The sequence below is a fragment of the Uloborus diversus genome, chromosome 8, assembly GCF_026930045.1.
Source record: "Uloborus diversus isolate 005 chromosome 8, Udiv.v.3.1, whole genome shotgun sequence".
Taxonomy (NCBI): Eukaryota; Metazoa; Arthropoda; class Arachnida; order Araneae; family Uloboridae; genus Uloborus; species Uloborus diversus.
In genome coordinates this window covers 158,057,382-158,079,634 of record NC_072738.1, presented here as the reverse complement: position 1 = coordinate 158,079,634, position 22,253 = coordinate 158,057,382, and the positions used below count along the sequence as shown (strand labels likewise).

General features: G+C 37.0%; 1 protein-coding gene across 1 annotated transcript in view; it reads left to right on the top strand.

Moving 5' to 3' along the window:
- LOC129228703 (unconventional myosin-XV-like) overlaps nucleotides 1–22,253 on the top strand; it is a 261,173-nt gene that overhangs the window by 51,936 nt on the left and 186,984 nt on the right. The window contains exons 16-17 of the mRNA XM_054863387.1: nucleotides 3,828–3,985; nucleotides 6,924–7,094. Of these exons, the coding sequence (XP_054719362.1) occupies nucleotides 3,828–3,985; nucleotides 6,924–7,094 (329 nt within the window). The remainder of the gene's footprint in view (nucleotides 1–3,827; nucleotides 3,986–6,923; nucleotides 7,095–22,253) is intronic.

Below are 22,253 nucleotides of genomic sequence, written 5' to 3'. Positions count from 1 at the left end.
TGTTTATCGGGAAGTGACAGAGGATTTCAATAGAAATAAATACTTAACAAATCAAATGACTTCTACTTCTCAATACGACGATGATATCAAACTGCTTCGACCTTGTTTCACACCTTTTGTGCTTTTGGCCGTAGTCAGGTTTCAGTTTTTTGAACTTTTTGCTTCCTTTTACAAAAAAGGAAGTATTGTATTCGCGAAAAAAATTTCATTCAAAAATCGACCTTAATTTTTATTTTACTCACCCCCGAATGAATATTGAGTTTTTTTCCCACTCGACCACACGTGGATAAGTGCCTAAGAACGTATAGACACGAGAAATGTCCATAATGACGATTCCCTAGTTAATTACAACGAATTTTCTCGTGACATCTGTATGTGGGGATGTGCGTAAGTATGTCGCATAACTCAAGAACGGAATGTCCTAGAAAGTTGAAATTTAGTACGTAGACTCCTAGTGGGGTCTAGTTGCGCAATTTCCCTTTTGGTTGCATTTGGGTGTTTCTAAAGGGGTTTTTTGCCCTTTTTTGGGGGGGAAATCATTGTTAATTTCGATGTAAACTCAAGTGGTGTTATAATTTGGCGGACACTTGGCGATATATCGCCAGTCTGTCGGTCACCAAGTTTTTTCGCCAACTTGACGAAAAATTTTGCGATTTTTTTTAAAAATCTGTTTCAATTTGGTCACTGTTGGTGATATTTAGAGAGTAGACTATTGAATCACATTAAAATTGCCAGTAATGGGGAAATGACATTAAATTGGAGTAAAAGGAAGCCATGTGATGCACACATCAGCTCATTTAAGTACTCATCAGCCTGTAAAAGAAGATAACCAAGCTGGAAGCAGATGTCATCTCACTGAAGCTAAGAAATTGAGAGGGATGGAACATTGTAGAATAGTGAATAAATACCTTTCATAAATACCTTTGTGCGTAAAAAGTAAAACAGGAAATAGCAACGTCGATAGCACAAATTGCAGGTTACTGCAGACATGTGTTTCGGCGTTCAAGGAACGCCTTTTTTTTATGTCGGAAGTCTTTTCGTCCATAAGCTTATTTCTTTTGCATTGAAAAATGTGTTCCTTGTGACACAGAAACACGTGTCTGCACTCTGCAGTAATCTGCAATTTGTGCTATTTGACTAATTATATCTTATTTTATTGTAGAATATTCTTGAGAGATCCATCAAAAACATTTTCCTATAAATAAATGAATATTTCCTCTAAGATCATTGAGAATAAGAACTCAGTAGAAATTTTCTTCATACACTTTTTCATGCATAGGACGTCATAAGTATGTTCTTGAAAGAAGATAACCCTCGTTGATAAGAACTCGGTTAAACTAGACTTTGTTTAATCCAGAAGCATTTTATGTGTAACGTTAGGGAGGAAAAATACTCTTAATTATTCGGTTATAATGCGTGCATGGAAATAAAAAAAAGGGGCCATCCGACGTGGGTTAAAGTATTTTTTAAACTACAAAAAAAGAAATTTTGTGAGGAACCATATACAAAATAAAATTAACACACTCTTAAGTTTTGAACAGGAGCCTCTACTTTTTTTACTTTAATAATGAATTCTTAGGGCTAAAATCGAACTAGGGTACCAAAACTCATCGCATTCTGACTGGTAGAATCAAAGCAATTCGCATAAAATGATTCAGACCTCCACCGCATTTAAAATTGAGGCAGTGAGAAGCAAAGGGATGTAAGTGGACATTTTTTAAGGTCAAAGTTCACTGATCAATCCAAAAGTATTAACCGAATTTCAATTAAGTGTTTGAAAGTAAATAACTAAAGCTACTCACTATATTTCAGTAAATTACACCCTATAGCCAGGGCCAAGGCAGAAAAGCATGAAATACAGCGCCAGCTCAGTCAATTCCAGCCGAGGACTGCAGTTTCGTGCTTATTAGCACTTATCAGCCCGGCATAGGAGTGGCTGAACTGGAGGTGGAAAACCTCTTAAGGAAGCCTAGAGTGCCAAACAAACTGGTAGCTAATACAGAGTTAGCACTGACCAAACGAGTGACCGAAACAATGGTTCGGTTCAACTCGAGTATTGAAGGCAAGGCAGGTATATTCAGTAAATTACACCCTATAGCCAGGGCCAAGGCAGAAATGCATGAAATACAGCGCCAGCTCAGTCAATTCCGGCCGAGGACTGCAATTTCGTGCTTATTAGCACTCATCAGCCCGGCATAATTCTGTATTAGCTAACAGTTTGTTTGGCACTCTAGGCTTCCTTAAGAGGCTTCAGCTCATTCACTTCCTATGCCGGGCTGATGAGTGCTAATAAGCACGAAACTGCAGTCCTCGGCTGGAATTGACTTAGCTGGCGGTGAATTTCATGTACTCACAAACTACCTTAAGTTTAAGTAATTCATTGGCAATTTTCGGATTGTGTTAATTTTTTTTTTTACATAACTTGGAGGGAAAAAGAATATTACGGTTCAAGATTTTAAAAAGAAGAATTCATTATTCTTGCAGTTTGCTTGAAATTTAGTTGGAAGTATAATTTCCTCTAAACAGCATCGCAGCCAGAATGTACCTCCTGGATTGGTTTTATAAAGTTCTTACATATACCACTGTATTAAAATCGGCATTAATTTTAAAACCAAGGCCTCTCGAGGAGGTTTTGACCCTCCAACACTTCCAATGACTCTATGCCTCTGTGGTCAGTGACTTCTTCTAGCCCTCGTGGCACTAAATCTAGAACGCTTTCCTGTTGTATCTAAATGATTTGTTTTCCTTTTTAAGAAACAGAAGCAACTGCCTGCGGTAGGAATTGCTTGGAGCTGAGTTTGCCTCATCTTCTTTATCTTTACTAATAATAAAGCAGAAAGTCTCTCTGTCGGGATCTCTGTCTGTCAGGATCTCTTTCTATCCGGATCTCTGTGACGTGCATAACGCCTAGACCGTTCGGCCGATTTTCATGAAATTTGGCACAAAGTTAGTTTGTAGCATGGGGGTGGGCACTTCGAAGCGATTTTTCGACAATTCGATGTGGTTCTTTTTCTATTCCAATTTTAAGAACAAAACTATCATAAGATGGACGAGTAAATTACGAATTTATCATAACGTGGAACCGTAACATGGGCACAAACCAATTGGCGAGATTGCGAAATCATCATAACGTGAAGCCGTAACATGGGTACAAGCCAACTGGCGAGAAAATTCACCATACATTATTTGTAAATATACAGGCGAACGAAAAGACCTTTTAATTTTTCTATTACGGGCAAAGCCGTGCGTGTACCACTAGTTTATAATGAAAACACATTTTATATGTGATTCAAATCTTATGCGCTATTCTCGATTTTGTTTTTTGTAGCTAAATTCCTAAATTCTGTTTATTGATAATAAGATAGAATTTAAAAATTACCACAAGCCATTCCACCATATTGGCCATCTTCTTAAATGAAACGTGAAAGTAGACATATCCCATATTTTTGGAGAAAGTTGTATGAATTCCGCAATTCCGTGCCTGGTGCTAAGTGCGGAAAACCAGAATTTCCAGTTTTTGTTCGGTACTGCAATCACTTGGTCCAAAAAAAAGACTGACTTTTAGAGGGTCATGTGTGTCGGAATGGAGTTATGATCTTTGAAAATAACTACACCACTCTTGGAAATTGTTTCGCACTTGTTTACTTTATTGCTGCGTGTTTAAATGTAAGACTAGAGGATTTACACCTGGTGAACACAATTCTTCAAATGCACTTCAAATAACAGCAGTTGCTACTATTCGTTGTGCAGAAGGTTTCGTGTAGTTTTTGCTCTTATTAAAAAGTTAATATAAATTAAATGCGTTGTTGTATTTTGTTCTTCCTCAGATGATATCCAAGATGTTCCAGGAGCTACGTGACACAGCCGAAGCTGCAAAGACCATCAGCAAAAGCAACGGACGTTTCGTGACCATGAAACCGCGCACACCGACCGTCGGAGCAAGGTTCCATGATTCACTACAGTCCCTTGTCGATACTATGGCAAAGTAAGTATGACAACTATTAACGCAACCTGGTATTGTCCGTTTTTCAGGAGAAGGCACTTCGCCCCGCCTTCTCGAACGCAGAGCTCCATTTCACGCGGGGGTGATCGGTGAGCAATCTCCGCGCTTCTAAATGACACAACCAAAAAGCCTTAACTTGGGCGTGATTTTAATGTGCAAAAATGTCTTAGTGTCCTTTACATCACCTGTTGTTATTTTAGTTATTCTTACATTTTAAAAACTGCTGCTTTTACAACTAAATGCTATGATCTGAATATACCTTCTGCTGAAAACAGCGAAATAGAACCATCGGATACCACGTGACGAGGGAGGAGTCAAGTGGTCGAATCAAATCTCTTGGAAAACGGACACTAGCGGCTTATAGTTCAGCTATAAGTCGCTACCAGGGGCGCTCCTAACTTAATTTTTGGAGAGGGTGAAACTCTCAGTTTATTGAATGATACTCCGAGTTTTTCAGAATGATAAAATGCGAGCATGTGCGCAGTACAGCCCTGGATCGTAGCTTAACACAATGACTGCGTCGTCGACAGCCTATATATGGACTCCCTGCGCTAAGCTAATTATTTGAAACAATTTGAAAAAAAAAAAGTTTTATTGGATTTTTTCATGAATAATACAGCATACAATGAAGGTCTACAAGAGCAGGCTCAGGGTTGGTGAAATTAGTCTCTTCGTTGTCGATCTCCCTGTCGCTCAAGTTGCAACTGTCTCTGTCATCATCGTCAACTAGTTCATCATCCAATAAAGTAGTATTTAACTGCATCTCCGAGCGACACATACTTACGTTTGCTCATTTTACGTTTTTATTTACTCACAGACTACAGCACACAAAACTCGCGTGCTATCTCGTTTGATCGCGCGCACGCTTGCTTGCATTAGAAAATATTTTCACAGCAAACGCAGTAGTGGCACCGTCTTGTGTTCTCTTTTTGAACCTTGTCTAAATGATCGTCTATGCGCGGCAGAACAGCCAGGAAAGCTAATGGAATCCGCTGAAAACATATAGCAACGTGTTGGCTGGAGGACGAGTTATTTCGTCCCTAGCGCATACAGCATAATTCTGGAGGACGAGTTATCTCGTCCCTAGCAGGCAATGTGTTAAGTAGCAGCGACAGGTCCGCCATCTTGGGGCTATGCGTCGCTTTCTCACATGTCTACTATGGTGAAGTAGCGTGTTTTGCTTCCTGATTGTGCTTTGTTATTGATTCCAAGTTAATCCACAGTCAAGAAGCATCACATTTAAGAAGCAAAACAAATTATTTCACTATAACAGATATAGGAACTAAAAATCATCAGTTTAAAAATGTAAACATTTATCTTCTCATTTTTTCCTGCTGAAACCGAGCAAGCAAGCGTGTATAATAAAGCTAGCGTACAATAAATGACAAAATTGCAAAAAAAAAAAAATCATTTGTAGTTACTGTCCCTTACCTGCCCACGGCAGTAATGGTCCTCAGATAAATTTCTTAATGAATTCCCATATCCGACTTGAGGGCGATCGAATTGGAACGCTAGTGTGTGGGAGGGTGTTCACCCCCCCCCTATAATTCTTAGTTTTAAGATATATTACCAATCCCAATACGGCAGATTATATTGGAGTTCGTCCAATATGATGTCACTCTTTGAGGAGAGAGGGTTGTAATGAAGTTGTGACAGTTTGTGACACGGAGGGAAGGGATAACAAGTGTTATGTCACATATGTTTTTGCATTATATGCTAATCAAATGCAACGTGACATATAGAGGAAGGGGTTAAGGTGGAAGTATGACTCTTGGTGACACATAGAGGGAGGCGTCAAATGCGTTGAAAACAATTGGCATCATTTATGGATTCCTTCTAAGGGCTTTCATAACCAACATGCCCTCTGCCCCTTCCTCGGAAGTAAGTTTTGACTGCGCTAGTGCCTGCGCTCAATATGTAGAAAACCACGTCTGATCAAATGGTCGTCGGCGAAGTATAGAGCGCACTATCTGGATTCCAAAGACGGATGCAATGGGGGCAATCGCCCCTCCCTTGAGGGTCCCTGCACCGGTAATTTTTCCAGATTGAAGTCCTGAAATGCAAGTACAGGCCCTTTTTGATGATGTTAAGAAAAGGAATAGGGTTTGAATCTTTCCTCCAGAAACTTTTCGGAATTGAAGATTCAAAAAGGCAATTTTAGACGATCTTTGGATATAGATGATCATAGATGAAAATCATAAGGAGAAAAAGTTTGGAAGAAGCTTCTCCCTGTGCGTTTTGTGCAGTGTAAGCCATAAAGACACGATTGTAGACATTTTGGCTAATGTTGGAGGAAAGGATAGGTTCAGCGAATATCCTCTGGTAATTTTTCGGAGCCGAAGTTTCAAAAAGAGCATTTATCGACGTCCTTCGATGATGTCTGGAGGCAGACCCAAGAGGGGGGGGGACACTCTCCTGAAATTATTACGAAATCGAAGTTCTAAAATGCAATTTTAGCTACCTCTTTCAACAAAAAATGAAAGAAATACTTTAAGGATGTCCTTGACTAAACTTCTGAATTTCAGTTGTTATAGATGAAAATCACGTGCCTTCCTCATCTCCCCGCAAGCATGTACAAACCAGATACGCAGTAAGAGATCAATTAAAAGATCAAACGCCCCCTCCTTGAAAACGTTCTGGGTCCGTCCTTGGAATCATCTGTCGCGAATTTTATATCATTATGTCCAATACAATGACCTACGCACAACGACACACTGCTCTCTGAATTGGGGAAGTGCAATTTCGACAACCTTGTACAAAAGCTATATTTATCACAAAACTTGCCTTTACGGATTTCGATTTTTTTTTCCGCGCAAATACCATAGGTATACTTCTCCGTCTCAAGTACTAATTAACATTATTTATTGTTTTAGTATATAAAAAAATATCATGAATCACAGAATTGCTTTCTGCCCCGTAGATGCCATCCGTGGTTCGTCCGCTGCATCAAGCCGAACAATGAAAAAGCTCCCATGAAATTTGATATGCTCATTGTGCTGGAGCAATTGAGATACTCCGGAATGTTAGAAACTATCAGCATTCGAAAGACTGGATATCCCATTCGAATGAAATTTCAGCAATTCGCTGAAAGGTAAGGTTTTTCTAAAAGAATTTTTTAATTTAACCCTTCGCTTCTATGTTCGTGAATCTTTTACTGTTTGACCATCGATTACATGGAAAGGCTAATACTGTCCAACCACGGATTGCATGGACTTTAAATCAAACCTATTCATTATTTGCATAGAAATGAATTGGCTGTGTTCTGCTCTTGTACTTTGGTAGAAATACACTTAACAATCTCATCTAATTCATCAACTTATTTGAAAACAATGTCCTAACAGGAAAAATCAAAATGTTTTAACAATACAGCAAATTACTTTTCCTCTGCTGAGTTACACAAAAAAATGAAAATGCATCAAAATGTTATTGGGCTAGTTTTATCATATGGTTTCTATATTTACATATCTATGATAATGTACTGGCCAACCCGGATTGCATGGAATTTTCAAACGTCCAGATAAGACAAACCTATCTGAATAAGGGAGGAAAGTAAAAATTTGATGCGCCTATTCCGCTTATTTGAAAGAGACTGTTTCTGGAAAAGCTGACATCGGTAAAAAATAACAGATTCGTCCATTTCCGGCTGTAAAACGGATGTTTGTCTTTCCATACAATCCGTGGTCAGACAGTATCCTGTTTATAGGCGGAAATGGACGTATCTATTAGTTTATAGGGATGTTAGTTGGTTTGTTTCACATGCGCACTATTGCCTCTCTATTATTTAGCCTTAGTTTTGTAAAAATGAAAATTTGCTCACAGCAACATTTTTGAAATCTTAAGTATATTCGATCATTATTCTCACGGCAAAAATTAATTGATTTATTTATTCACAACAAAGTTTTGAGCTTACCATTTTGCTTTTACGTTTCTGAACGAAATGAAAATAATTTAATTTCTTTTTGTTGGATCCATGGTAACTATTTTTGTTCCCCTTATTTTATTTTTGAGAAGCAATAAATGAATAAGACACTGGTGACATTATAAAACGCGTGCATCAAAAAATGCTATCGTTATTTTCCCTTCTGCCCCTGCTAGATGAATGCAGATGGAATAGTCTTTACTTGGCAGATTGCCAAATTACATACAATCCGTGGTCAAACAGTACTGTTATTCTCATTCATGATTTACTTCCAGCAAAGGTGAACTACTGAACTGTGTAGTAGGGGCTAGTGGGGAAGGTTTTTGGATTTAGTGTTCGTGAATTAGTTTGTTTAGTGTATACAGTTGAGTAAAGCGAACTTTTGTGCCTTTTAGGGGCCATTCATTAATTATGTAAAGGTCCCAAGGGAGAGGTTGAAAAAATCTCTCCACAAACTTACTTTGGGGGGCGGTGGGGTCAAACCCATTCTTGAGTAATATTCTCCAAGTTGATACAGGGTGTCCAGCAAAGGACTCCCTGGTCTCAAAATTAAATATCTCGAAAACAAAGGACGATATTGGAATATAATAAACGGTATGTTTACTGTGAAATCCATATAAATCATATACAGGAACTTGTAAATTAGTTTAAAAAAGTTTCAACATGTGGCGCTGCACACTGTAGTTGCAATAAAAGTCGCCATAAATAGTGCTGCGAAGAGGTTGGACGATAATTTCTAGTGTATATGTAAGCATATCTGAGACTAAACTGCTGCTGAAACAACAAACCTCTTCGCAGCACTATTTATGGAGATTTCTATTGCAATTATATTGTGCAGCGCCACCTGTTGGCAGTTTTTTAAACTAATTTCCGTATTCCTGTATATGATTTTTATGGGTTTCACAATAAACATACAGTTTGTTTTATTCCAATATCGTCCTTTGTTTTCGAGATATTTAATTTTGAAACCAGGGAGTCCTTCGCTCGACACCCTGTATTTTACATTAGAAATCTCGCGGACAAGTGGGTTGGCAGGGATCATTTGCGTCTGGAAAGAAAATAACATATTACGATGAGCTGTTTTTTATTTGTTTTACAAAGAATGAATAGTGTAAAATGTAATAAAAGAATTGCACTATGTATGGCATGTTTTAATTTTTAATTTGCGTCGCATTTGATTAAAAAGAATGTCGAAAAAAGATTCAGTTTAGATTGTAACTGTTTAGTAAATTTTTCCTTGCACAAAAAAGGCGAATTTACTAACGATTTCAGTGATGTAAGATTCGTTACTTTAGTTTTTTGAAAAATGAAATGGAATATTGCGCAAGAATAGGGGGAGGGGTTTGAAAAATTTTACGCACCTTTACATAGGGGAGGGAGGGGGTAAAAATTGCCAAAACAATCCTGACGTAATAAATGAATGGCCCCTTACTAAATTGCAGGGAAGAAGGGGGAGGGGGAGCTTGAAAAATTTTCTGTGTGCCGTCAACTGGGGGTTACTTTCGTCGTTACGGTGGTAGTATTGGTCCTACAAAAGAAAAGTCAATCTGTTCAACCAGTAACGATTAAATCAAGACGGTGTTCCCCCTATTAGGCCACTGAAGTGTTTGATACGTCAATAGTACACGCGAAGTTCAAAGAAATCGCAGTCGATGATACGCAAAGTAAATTTTAAAGGGTGTCCCAAAATTATCGCAAGATTTGAATTTGCCACCATTTTTTCCATAAATTGTTGGCAGCCATGAAAAAAGAACACTTTGACAGTTGCGAGTTTAGGGTTAGTAAAAATGGGGTGTTATTGTACCATACAGCTAGAGAGAGTGAAACATTTCAATTACTGCATAAGGTATTTCCTGGTTGCGTACTCTCTCACTTCGGTCATCAGAATTGGCACCCTAGATCGTGTGATTTAACATTTTTAAATTTCTTCTTATGGGGCTATTTGAATTGAAAGGTCTATGTCAACAAGCCCACAACCACCCGTGCATTACCGTGTTGCGATACCGAGCGCCAATAACAGTAACTGCTTGACCAGCCTCAACTTTCATTATTTTTGAAACAATTGTTCAATAATGAAAGCGCGTTATTGTATCGTATAACGCTCCATTTTTGATTACCCTAAACTCTCAGCTGTCAAATTGTTCTTTTTTCTGGGTTGCCAACCATTTATTGCAAAAATGGCGGCAAATTCAAATCTTGCGTTAATTTTGGGACACCCTTTATATAGTACTCTGGTGGAGTTTCAGAAACCCAACTTTTAGGTGATCAGGAGTTCCGAGGTAGTAAAAATTCAATCTTGGACGGAAAAAGGGGAACAAAATTGAATTTTGAGATCTTTAGACTTATGATTCCAGGCTTAGACGGTTAAAAATGTACAGTCTTAAGCAAAGAAGAGACCGATGGGACATGATTCAGTTGTTTAAATTTATTAAAATGAAAGATGTTACGGTGCTGAAGTTAAGCGCTGAAAACAGGACAAGGGGTCATTGTTTTAAGCTATTTAAATCTTAGGCTAACATGGATATTAGGAAAATTATTATTATAGCAGGGTAGTGGAACCTTGGAACAGTTTACCGGAAGAGGTGGTAATGAGCAAGAGAGTAGATAGTTTTAAGAGGGCCATTGATCTTCACTGGAGATTGTAAATTGACTAGGACCAGTCTAGCTGGGCCCAGAGCCTGTTGCTGGTCGTCACTTTTGTATTTGTATTTGTATTGTATTTGAGTTCAGTCTCCCTGAATCGACTTTACTGGTACTCCATTCCCTCAACTTTACACAAACCTCTTTAGAGAAAAACAGCATCCATCACACAACGAACTCCCTCGAGCATGTCCTCTGGTCCACGGGCCTCGAGCATGACCCGACCCTCCTCCTGGGCGGTGGAGTATGTGCGTGGGCTTGGCGTGGGTGTTTAGGCATGAACGTCGCCACCCTGGAAAAGTGGATCATGGTGTACAGTGCTGCTGGTGGAGGTCCATGGTCAGAGGAGGAGCGCCAACAGGGGCCATTGTTTGGTGGTGCTTGCAGAGGACCCGGGTCGAAAATCATAGGAATGGCTGTGGTCCGATGAGGAAAATAAACCATTCGCCACTGCTCAAAAAATCACTTCTGTTTAAGTGTTGTAGCTTTGCCCTTGTTCTCAGCAAAAAAAAAAAAAAATATATATATATATATATATATATAGTCAAACCTTGATATCTCGAACCTCCTTATCTCGAAACCCTTGATGTCTCGAAACAAAGATTTTCCCCAGCATTTTCTATAAAAACCCCTATGTATTTTCCATAGTTATCTCGAAATTTATTTTTCGAAACCCTTGAAATGTCGAAATTTTTGCACATAAGCAAGTTTCAATTGTCATTTTGCTTTGGCAATTTTTGTAGTAAAACCAGTTCCAGGTACAATTGCTTAACGTTTTTTATCCCTTTTCTTGGAAATTTTGTGACTAGGGGATTGAGGCAAGATAATAGGGGAGTGTTGGTATGAAGGATCAGGTGCTGTGTTTTCCGCAGAGTGTAGAATCTTTGTGCATTTCTCTCGAACATGTTGTCCATTTTGAGGAAAGGGGTTCGATTTTTCGTCCGTCAGTTTTCAAGCGAAAACGGAAAATGCGTTCCCCATTTTCATCATTCAGCTTTTTTAACTCCTACAAAATGGCTGCTGAGAACTTTTTGAATGTGAGGTTACTGGTTAAAGATAAAATTAGAATTTTTAAATTTTTAGGTGAAAAAAACCAAGTTGAAATTGTTGTTCATTTCAAAATCTCATCCTGTACACTTTTGACAATTAGAAAATTTTAAATCTAGTGAAATATTGAAGGCTAATTTTATTGATCGTAATTCGAAGTGGTCCCATAGTACGTGTATTTATGCATATTGCATACGTGTGTGTAATTGTGAGAGTTATAAGAGTATTTTTTTAAACCTTGATAACTCAAAAACTCTATCTCGAAAATTTTTCCCATCCCGAGAGATTCGAGATGTCGAGGTTGTACTATATATATATATATATATATATATATATATATATATATATAGCAGGAAGTAAAAAAAATAATAACACAAAGTAATAAAAGTAACGTGAACATGTTTCATCTTTTGTAAAAACTTAGGCAAAACCAAAAAAACATAAAATAAAGTCCAGAAGTATTTTTTACAATACTGAAACTATACGTGTTTGTTTTTAAGTAAATACAGGGTGTTTCAAAATGAATAGCGGGGTTTTAACATGTTATAATATTTATTACACCAAACTTACAGCCACAAGTGATATATCAAATGAAAGAGAAATTCAAACAATTTTGTTTGCTGGCATCAGTGCGCATGCGCGTGGAATGTTTCTGCTGCAATCGGATAGAAAGCGCTTGTGGCAAAGATGGCGACTAAAGAACAGAAAGCATTTTGTGTTTTATCTTTCAGCAAGATGGTGCGCCGCCTCACTGGCATAATGAGGTACGCGATTGGCTTAACCTAACTGTACCCGACCGCTGGATTGGCCGTAAGGGGCCTAATGACAGGGCTTGTTTTCCATGCCTTCCACGGTCACCCGACCTAACGCCGTGTGATTTCTATCTTTGGGGGTTTATTAAGGACCGTGTGTATGTGCCTCCACTGCCAGCCGACCTTCCCGAATTAAGGAACAGGATTGAAACAGCTGTTGCAGCAATTACAAATGAGACACTCATCAAAGTTTGGGAAGAATTCGCATATCGTCTTGATGTGTGCCGAGTGACGAATGGTGCTCACATTGAACACTTGTAGGCTATTATGTAAAAAACTGTTTGAGTTTCTCTTTCATTTGATATATCACTTGTGGCTGTAAATTTGGTGTAATAAATATTATAACATGTTAAAGCCCCGCTATTCATTTCGAAACACCCTGTATTTGAAACAATTAAAATCATCGTGTGAAGTAAATTGTAACGTTTTAAACGTTAAAATAAAATCGATTTTGGTGATAAATTTGAGGACTATAAAGTAGCGTATTTAAAATTGTTGAAGATTTTGTTTTAAAAACAGGACGGGGTCATATTCATATAAAATGTAGACTATGGTATTTTTAAAAATAATAATCTTGTATTTATGTGTTAAGAATTATCGTCTCAGATTGTCTATTGGAGCATTAGCAAAAGTATTTACGGTTTTTTGTCCTCGTTCATTTCGATTGCTTGGATTTCACGTTTAGTTTAGCAAATGTTCCTTAAAATCTAATTTTTTCACTTAGTCTTTTTCTTTCAATAGATTATGCAAATTTCAATCAATTAAAGGTGTACTTTTTGAAACAGTTGAGCTGTTAACCATCAATTACATGGATTTCCTTTCTAATCTGTTTGTTCTTTTTTACAAATAAAAACCGGTATTTATGTATGCAAAAATGATCTAAATATGCATTGTTTATGGAAATTTCAATTTTAATTTGACAAAAGGAGGAAAGAAAAACATAAATAGAAGCACTAAAAACGTTATGTTGTAAGCTTTTCTTATCCGGCTACATTTTCAGCATCTGAGCGATGTTTCATTTCTTGTTTTGTTGAAATCACTGAACTGTGAAGAGTTAAAATTTCCTTTTCGTAATTGATCGTCCGAGAGTTTGGAAAATCAATCTCCCTTCCCATTTTGCGACAGGGTGTTGAACTTTTACTTCGAATGTTTTCAAACGTGTTTCCTAGTGAAAATCTGGGCTTGCTCAAATCCTCCTTTAGTGTGCGTTTAACAAAAAAATAAAAAAAATATAAATAAATAAATAAAATAAAAATGATGGGACTAAAACTCTTTTATACAATACTTAGATAGGAAAAAAAAAATCATTGGGCTGGTAGAGCTTTAGTGTTGGAATAGTTTCCTTTTCTAAGTCATCGCATATGATTAGTTGGTTCAAATGATGTAAGAATTAGTTTGCCGAGGTCAGTCTTTTTTTTTTTCTTTTTTCTTCAGCTTCTATTTTTATCATATTTTTTTCATAGATTATATGTGGATCTAACCAGGAAACATCACGAGTTCAGTAATCATGAAAAAAGTTAAAAATGGTCGCATTCGAAAGAGTATCTTTAGAAAAAAATTTGACCCAAATATTGTGTGCCCTCGTCCTTTTGTTTTTGAGATATGGGGGGTCAAAGTCTGTCGAAATCTTACGAAAATTCGCCAAATTTAAAGACTTGGCAAGAAATGGAAAATACCACGTGATTTCATCGCCTGCGTCTAGCAAGACTCATTTCCATTTCTGGTCATCTGCAAAGCGCGTAACCGATGTTTCGAATTAACCCTTTACTTGTGTGGGTAAAATTAAAAAGTAACTATGAAGCCTGTGAAATGGAAACTAGAGAGCTTTATCCAGAGGAGCTACAACTTTATAACGAAATTGAACGTAGGATTTAACTTTGTAATCGTGATAATAATGCATTTCAGAATTTAAGTGCATTTCAAGAGTGTTTTACTTAACTATTTTAAGTTTGTACTCTTGTAATGAAATGTGTTGTAAGTAATTAATAATTATGTACGAGAATTAATATGAATAAGTAAAAAAAAAAACATGCTTATTAAAGCTTATATATTGAAAATAAAATGGATAGTTTTTGATGTTGTAAGAACATGATCATGGATTGTAGTATCCCAGCTCTTATTTATTTTTTCAAAAGTTATTATCATTCATGAAGTTTTATTGTCTGACCACTGCTAGCGAAAATGTTTAATTTAAAATCGAAAAAAATAATAATTAAAAAAGAAAACAACGGATAGTAAATGTCAAAAATTTGCACAGCAAAACTAACGATGTCGGAAATTACTTCATAACAGATTCTTATCAAAAATTTTACTGTCGACGTTCATTACAACAACCCCTGTAGTTCGAAAAAGTCTGTCACTGCAACTGAAAGTCGCTATAACGTAAATGCACATCATATTGCATGTTATTTAGTCATTTTTAAAAATACTGAAGTCACTTTTACCAATTATGTTTCACGTTAAAAGGGAATTCAAATACGAGCAAAATAAAAATTAATACAGTTTTTTTTTTATTTGACTTGTTAGAGGGTTAACACATAACTTGAAAACGATACACATAACGAAAAACACACTGGAAATAACTGACAGAAATCGTTTTTTTTTTTTTTAATTTGAGAACATGGTTTGAAATCTTTAAAAATGTCGTTTTCTTCGTATTTAGATACTGTTGAAGACTTCAGATTTACGACTTTTCAAAAAAGAAAAAAAAAGACTTTAAAGTGTGTTTACCGTTTCTCTACGGTTATCATATATTTTTTTTAAACAGTTTCATCATCGAATCAACTCTTTCTGTGGAAATATTTCACCCGCAGAAGCATAAAAGTTTTAAACATCAGTTTTTTAACAGACAGTCTTAAGAATAACAAAAAATTCCATTGTTTTTACAATAAAATAAAACAAATATTTCGGGCTGTGGCGTGTTCCCCTATACAGTTGCACGTTAATATCCCTGAACACAAGCCCCTAAAAATTTGAATGCCGCAGTCTGTGCCACGACACCCCGCGCCATGGTAGTCACCCCGAGTAAAGAATTAATGCGATATTTCTCACGCGCTTTGGTGGTGACCAAATATGGAAGTGAAATGTCTTGTCAGATGCTGATGTTGAATTCGCGCCGTACCTTCCATTTCTGAACAAAACTCGCTAAATTTGGCGACTTTACTAAAAATTTCGGCAATTTTTAAGACATCATATTTCGATAACGTGGTCACGAGGGCACGTAGTTTCAGTGCCATAAACATGTTTTCCAATGCTCTTTCGAATGCCACCAATTTGGAATTTTTTTGAATTTCCTTGATCGTGATGTTTCCTGGTAAGGAGAAAATGCACGCTATTTTATGGAATTTACTTTTCTTACTTCTGCTGTACATTAGATGCATGAATAAATGTTAAATCAGAAATTTCGAGTTATATGTTTGAACAACAGAGGAGGTATAGAGAATATTAAAAAGACTCTTTTTAAACGGTGTGATTAAGGTCTTTGGCCAAGAGCTTTTCCTTGCAAGAAAAAAGTTGCTTTTCGCAACTGATATTTTTATGACCGATGTTTCCAATCGAGATTTTTGTTTTGAATTTTTTTTTCTTAAATTGGGATCAAAAAAGGTCTTGCTTTAGCTTGAATCGGGTAACTTGATGTTTGAATTTGGACGTAATCATTTATGTTTGGGTAGAGAAAGGAAAACTTCTTAGATTGACCCAAGGCCAATAATAGTGTTCTCACAGCTCACTCCTCCCTTCTGCACCTTTTTTTCAACAAACTAAATCGTTTAAGCCTCAGAAGATAGGAAGTCAACTTATCAAAGACAGACCATGTCCCTTATTTATTTTTTTACTAGTGGTACCCGCACGGCTTTGCCCGTAATAGAAAACTTAAAAGGTCTTTTGTTTCGCCTGTATATTTACAAATAATGTATAGTGAATTTTCTCGCCAATTGGCTTGTACCCATATTACGGTTCCACGTTATGATAATTTCGAATCTCGCCAATTAGCTTGTGCCCGTGTTACGATTCCACGTTATGATAATTTCGTATCTCTCCAATTGGCTTGTGCCCATGTTACGGTTCCACGTTATGATAATTTCGTAATTTACTCGTCCATATTATGATATTTTTGTTCTTAAAATTGGAATCGAAAAAGAACCACATCGAATTTTCGAAAAATCGTTTCGAGGTGCACACCCCCATGCTACAAACTAACTTTGTGCCAAATTTCATGAAAATCGGCCGAATGGTCTGGGCGCTATGCGCGTCACAGAGATCCAGACATCCTCCGGACAGAGAGACTTTCAGTTTTATTATTAGTAAAGAAAGAATATTATTTTTGACAATATATGAGGGGTTACCAACCAAAACCACACATGAGGCAGTGAGAAGCAAAGGGATGTAAGTGACAAAATTAAAAATCGGAGATAACTAAAAAAAATGGTTGGTGAATCCTTCCTTTGCTTTGGGGCAAGAAATAGTACTACTAGCCGTAGTAGATGCTGCTGTACATTATGATTTAGAATTTTTTCAAATGGAAAGTCTACCTAGGATCTGAACTTTAAACGCGATTTACTCGAAACTTTAAATTACCCACTTACATCCCTTTGCTCATCACTGCCAGTTTGAAAAAAAAAAAGAAAGAAAAAAAAGAGTCAGCAGCTGATTCAAATATAATAGGATGGTTCCTTCAACACTTTGTTGTTGTAGTGAGTTACCGCCCTAAGCCACTGCTAAGGCAGAAATACTTAAAATACACCACCAGCTCAGTTATTCCATCCGAGGACTACAGTTTCGTGCTTTTAGCACTCATCAGTCCGTAATAGGAATCATATGAGCTGGAGGGCTCCCTTAAAAGGTTTTTCGCCACCAGTTCATGTGATTCCTATTCCGGGCTGATGAGTGCTAAAAAACACAAAACTGCAGTCCTCGGATGGAATAACTGAGCTGGTGGTGTATTTTAACTTTGTCGTTAATTCAAAACGAACGTTAATTAACGTTCGTTGAATTCAAGTTACGTTTTTCGCTATCACGATTGTGTGTATGTAGGCGTGTGTGTTTGTGCGTGTGTGTGGGGGGTATGTGTGTTTGTGTGTAGGGAGTATGTGTATGTGGGCATGTGTGTTTGTGTCTGTGTGCTGGCATAAGTGTGTGGGTAGTTGTGTGTATGAATGTGAGTGTGTGTGTAGGCATAAGTGTTTGTGTCTGTGTTCAGGCATGAATGTGTGGGTAGTTGTGTGTATGTGTATGTATGCGTGTGTGTAGGTGTTTGTGTATGTGTGTGCGCGTGTGTGTAGTTGTGTTCGTATGCGCGTGTGTGTAGGACATGGATGCAACCTGGTGACGGCTTTCGCTATAGGAGCAGCATCGTGAGGAGCTGGTTGACGGTGATGGTGCGGAAGGTGGCGGTGGGAAAATAAAATGATAGTACGCCAAAAACAATCAATTGAGAGCAATAAGCAATCGTGATTGCTCAAAAAAAGGCAACTCTGATGAATTTTAATGATTATTTTTCACGAACTCTGTTTTTACGAGTACTTTGTTACAACGAACAAATATCGCGGTCCCTTTGCGTTCGTTATAGGCGAGTTCAACTGTACTATCTGAAATCCCGTATCGACTTTCAAGAAAATATGGGGAAAAGAGCGCCGTATCTTCAACCACGCGTTTATAGGTATGACCCAATTTCTTACTGCTTTCTCGACTGCTTGATTCTGTCTTTATTTGTTGACTCAGTTACAGTCGCAGCAGCTGAAAAGCCGTTACTCACCAAAATTTTCTCTTGGTGGGTAGCAGCGTCCTATTGTTTTCGTTTGTGATTTTTATCTCTACTAACACAAGATCTTTCTGATACGTCGCTGTTTACGATCGTCATTTGTTTCTCTCGATTTTCTTTTTGTTTTGGATTGTTTATTAAAGAGCCATGGATGAATCAGGTAAAATTTTTATAATATTTTAAATTAATTTTGTGTTCAATAGACTTGATGTCAATTGGTTTTAATTATATTTTTTGGAAAAGCTTCTCATAGGTCAGTAACATTCGAAGAACTTTCTGTGAGATCGCATATATTCTTTACGATTATGGTATTTTAAATTGCGTATTTGTTGTATAACGTTTTTATCGTTTCAATGAATTGAGTGCAAGCATAATACTTTACAACAAATCATCTATATTCTGACAATAGTATTGGCAAGGAAAATATCCTTAATTACAATTATCGTTTCTGTCATATGATTCAAAATTGCCAAGAACACGCTCGCCTCTAAGTTTTTCATCACATAGTGATTTTGTGTTTTAGGAAAATAGCATCCTGTTGTATGACACACTTTAGTTATAAAAACAGGTTGCGTTTTTGATATACATGTATGGCGTTGAGGATCGCACTGTTTTGATGTACATGGTGGCGTTGAGGGTCGCAATGTATAATAGTCATAGATGAACTTTGTTTCCACTGCACCCTCGTTCCTTGAATACTGCTCTGCGAATTGTTTATCTATTGTTCTTTTTTTTTTTGCTTAGTTGTGAAGTTTATTTTTTACTCTAATGTATTATTTTAAATTCATTTCGTTTTGTTAGATCTTCCCCAAGCATTTATATTCTGGCTTTTAATTCTACCATCTGTGTACCACCCAGAGCCTGATTTAGAAATTTTAACACTGTAAGCACAACAAACCTGTGGGGGCCCCTTTGACTTGCAGAACCGAAGAGCGTGCTCCATCACACAGCTTTTTGTCATGGCAGAAATTCCCATCCTCCATGAAAAACGGCGTACCATCAAAAAAAAAAAAAAAAAACTGCCCCCCCCGCCCCAAAAATACAAAATTTGCACCACTTTTTTTTTTGTTGATCCCATTAACATTTGCATGATAATAGGCTGCAGTAAACCAATGGTGGAAATATATATAATATATGTTTTAATAATGTCGCTAAATACCTTAAACAATGTTTCTTCCTTCCCCAAACCGGTCTCCAATTGATTGCAAAAAGAGAAAAAAAAAATTTTTTTTTGGGGGGGGGGGGGGGGGAGGGCCCAAAAATGATTTCAAACGTCTCCAAATTATCCTTGGAAAGGAAGTTCTGAAGCTAATTAATTTCTGAATCAATATGTTTGTAATTTAAAACTTATATAAATAAACAATTACAAAAGATTCAAGCATCTTGAAATATTGTAAATCAACAGAAACAAAATAAATGCTTTAAGCAACAATAGTGAGCTCTATAGTAACATGGAGTGACATTTGAGTGGTCTCATTCTACGATAGATGTAACTCCAGATAGTTTTTTCACTCCATGGAAGAGAGTTAGTTCTCCACTGAACTCATAAACCTTGTTAAAATATAGAAAGCAATAACAATGTAATTTTTTGAAGCAATATCTACGCCAGAATAAAAAATATTTAGAAAAATTTTATAGTGTAAAACAAATAAAAACATTTTTTATGATTTTATTTTTGTGATTTTGGGGGCCTCCAGGCTAAGGGAACCCAAAGCTCGTGCTTCACGGGCTTACACTTAAAGCAGGCCCTGGTACCACCTGATACAATATCCTGAGTCTCTTCTACACTTGTCTGCGGTTTTAATTCTCTGCCATGTACCTACCAGCTCAGCCAATAAAGTTGTCGAACTTAGTTTTTATGTGCTATCTTTTAATTCTCTGCCAACTGTCAAGCATATCATTTATTATGTTTTGGAATCTCTTCTTCATTTTTCTGCACAGACTTAACTTTTACCATCAGCTCATATCGCACCCCGGTAAGGAAAATGGCAAAACTGAAAAAAAAAAAAAAAAACGAAAATTAATTTGAATTTTGAATTCAAATTATGTTTTCACGAGTTGCGACAGGACCCTACTCATTGGTAACTACCCTACTCACTTATTTCTAGAAACGGCTCCTGTCCCTCCAAGTTTGCCCTTCCTCTTGGGTGGTTACGTGTATTTACTTGTGTATGTGCAGGTTTATGTGTGTGCGTAGCCTGTTTGTGAGCACGTTGGCGTGTGTGTAGTGTATGTGTGTAAAGGCGTGTGTGTGAGAGTGAGCGTGTGTGTAGGACATGGACGCCACCTGCCGCAAGAGAAGATGATTGCTCAGGACCGGAGGTGTGGGTTGAAAAAGGAACCAAACATCAAGGACCGTCAAATGAAAACAATGAGCAATCGTGATTGCTCAAAAAAAAAATAAATAAATAAATAAATAAAAAAATAAATAAAATAAAATAATTTGAATTTTGACATTTTGAATTCAAATTATGTTTTTCGCAATCACGAGTGTGTGTATGTAGGCCTGTGTGTTTGTGGGGGGGGTATGTGTATTTGTGTGTAGGCATGTGTGTTTCTGTCTGTGTGCTGGCATAAGTGTGGGGTAGTTGTGTGTATGAATGTGTGTGTGTGGGGGGGTATGTGTATGTGTGTGTTGGCATATGTGTTTGTGTCTGTGAGGAGGCATGAATGTGTGGGTAGTTGTGTGTATGTGTAGATGTCTGTATGTAATGCGTGTGTGTGTGTGTATGTGTGTTTGTGTGTGTATGTGTGTTTGTGTGTGTATGTGTGCGTGCGTGCGTGTGTGTGTGTGTGTAGTTGTGTATGTATGCACGTGTGTGTAAGACATGGATGCAACCTGAAGACGGTTTTCGCAAGAGGAGCAGCATCGTGAGGAGTCGGTCGACGGTGATGCTGCGGTGGGTGCTGGTGGGAAAATAAAATGATAGCACGCCAAAAACAGTCAAATGAAAGCAATAAGCAATCGTGATTGCTCAAAAAAAAAAAAAACAGCATTTGAGAAAATAAGGTTTACGCAATAGTAGTTTTAACTGACTAGGCTCAAATATGACAGTAAACGTAAAATAATTACGATGTGACGTTTAATAGTTTGGTTCTGTCGTCTAAATTAAAGTTGAAAGCTTTTCTTATCATTACCAAATGGTAATTTATCGTTTTTTTTATTACATCAAATCATGATACGTTGATGAAATTGATAAAATAAATGATCTGATTACAATTAGTATATAATTGGCAATAAGTAAAAATTCCCATTGTAAGGAATTAAGATGTAATACTTCAATAGTTACGTTAGCTCAAATTGTTTCAATGAATGGTAAACCGGTGATTATTCTTTCTATTGCTCATTTTGTTTAAACTATTAGCTTCACCAAAGATTCAGGAAACCTGTATTCTATTTAGACTAATTATTACGAATGTTGGTATTACTTTTTATTACTGCTTCTAACCACTTAATTCATTCGGTTTTCTTCACAAGGAAATCAAAGTTTACGTCTTGTAAATTACAAAATGTTAATAATGTCGTTATTGATTATATTGTTTTTCACCCACCATGCTTTGAGAATTTTGTGGCAAGAAAGAGCATTATATTTAGATTTTAAATCACTAATTACTACGTTTTCTAAAAATTTCGAATTGCGTCACTTTTCGTGCCGGGGTGCGAAATATTAAGTTTCAGAACGTCCTCTTTATTTTTGTGTACTTAATTCTCTGTTTTTAACCCTCTAACATTTGTGTACCGGCTGATTGTCGCTGCAAAGTGACAACCAATTTAAAGTGCTGCCTCTTCCAAGTGCCTAGAAGCCCCCTTCTTTCTAAGTTGTGGAATCTCTTCTTCACTTTTAAGCGTTGCTTTTTTAACGCTTGTACAATAAAACTAAAGTATACAACAGATAACAGAAATGTAAAAAACTGAAAAAGGAAAAATTTACCGATTCTGCACTTCATTTTCCCATGGTAGTATAGCAGCACCTACCAGGTCTACTAGTGCTTTCACCAAAACAGAGAAAAGATTCTTCTGCCTTTTGTATTTGTTACTACCAAATATTTAATTTTGGCACTTACACACCTTTT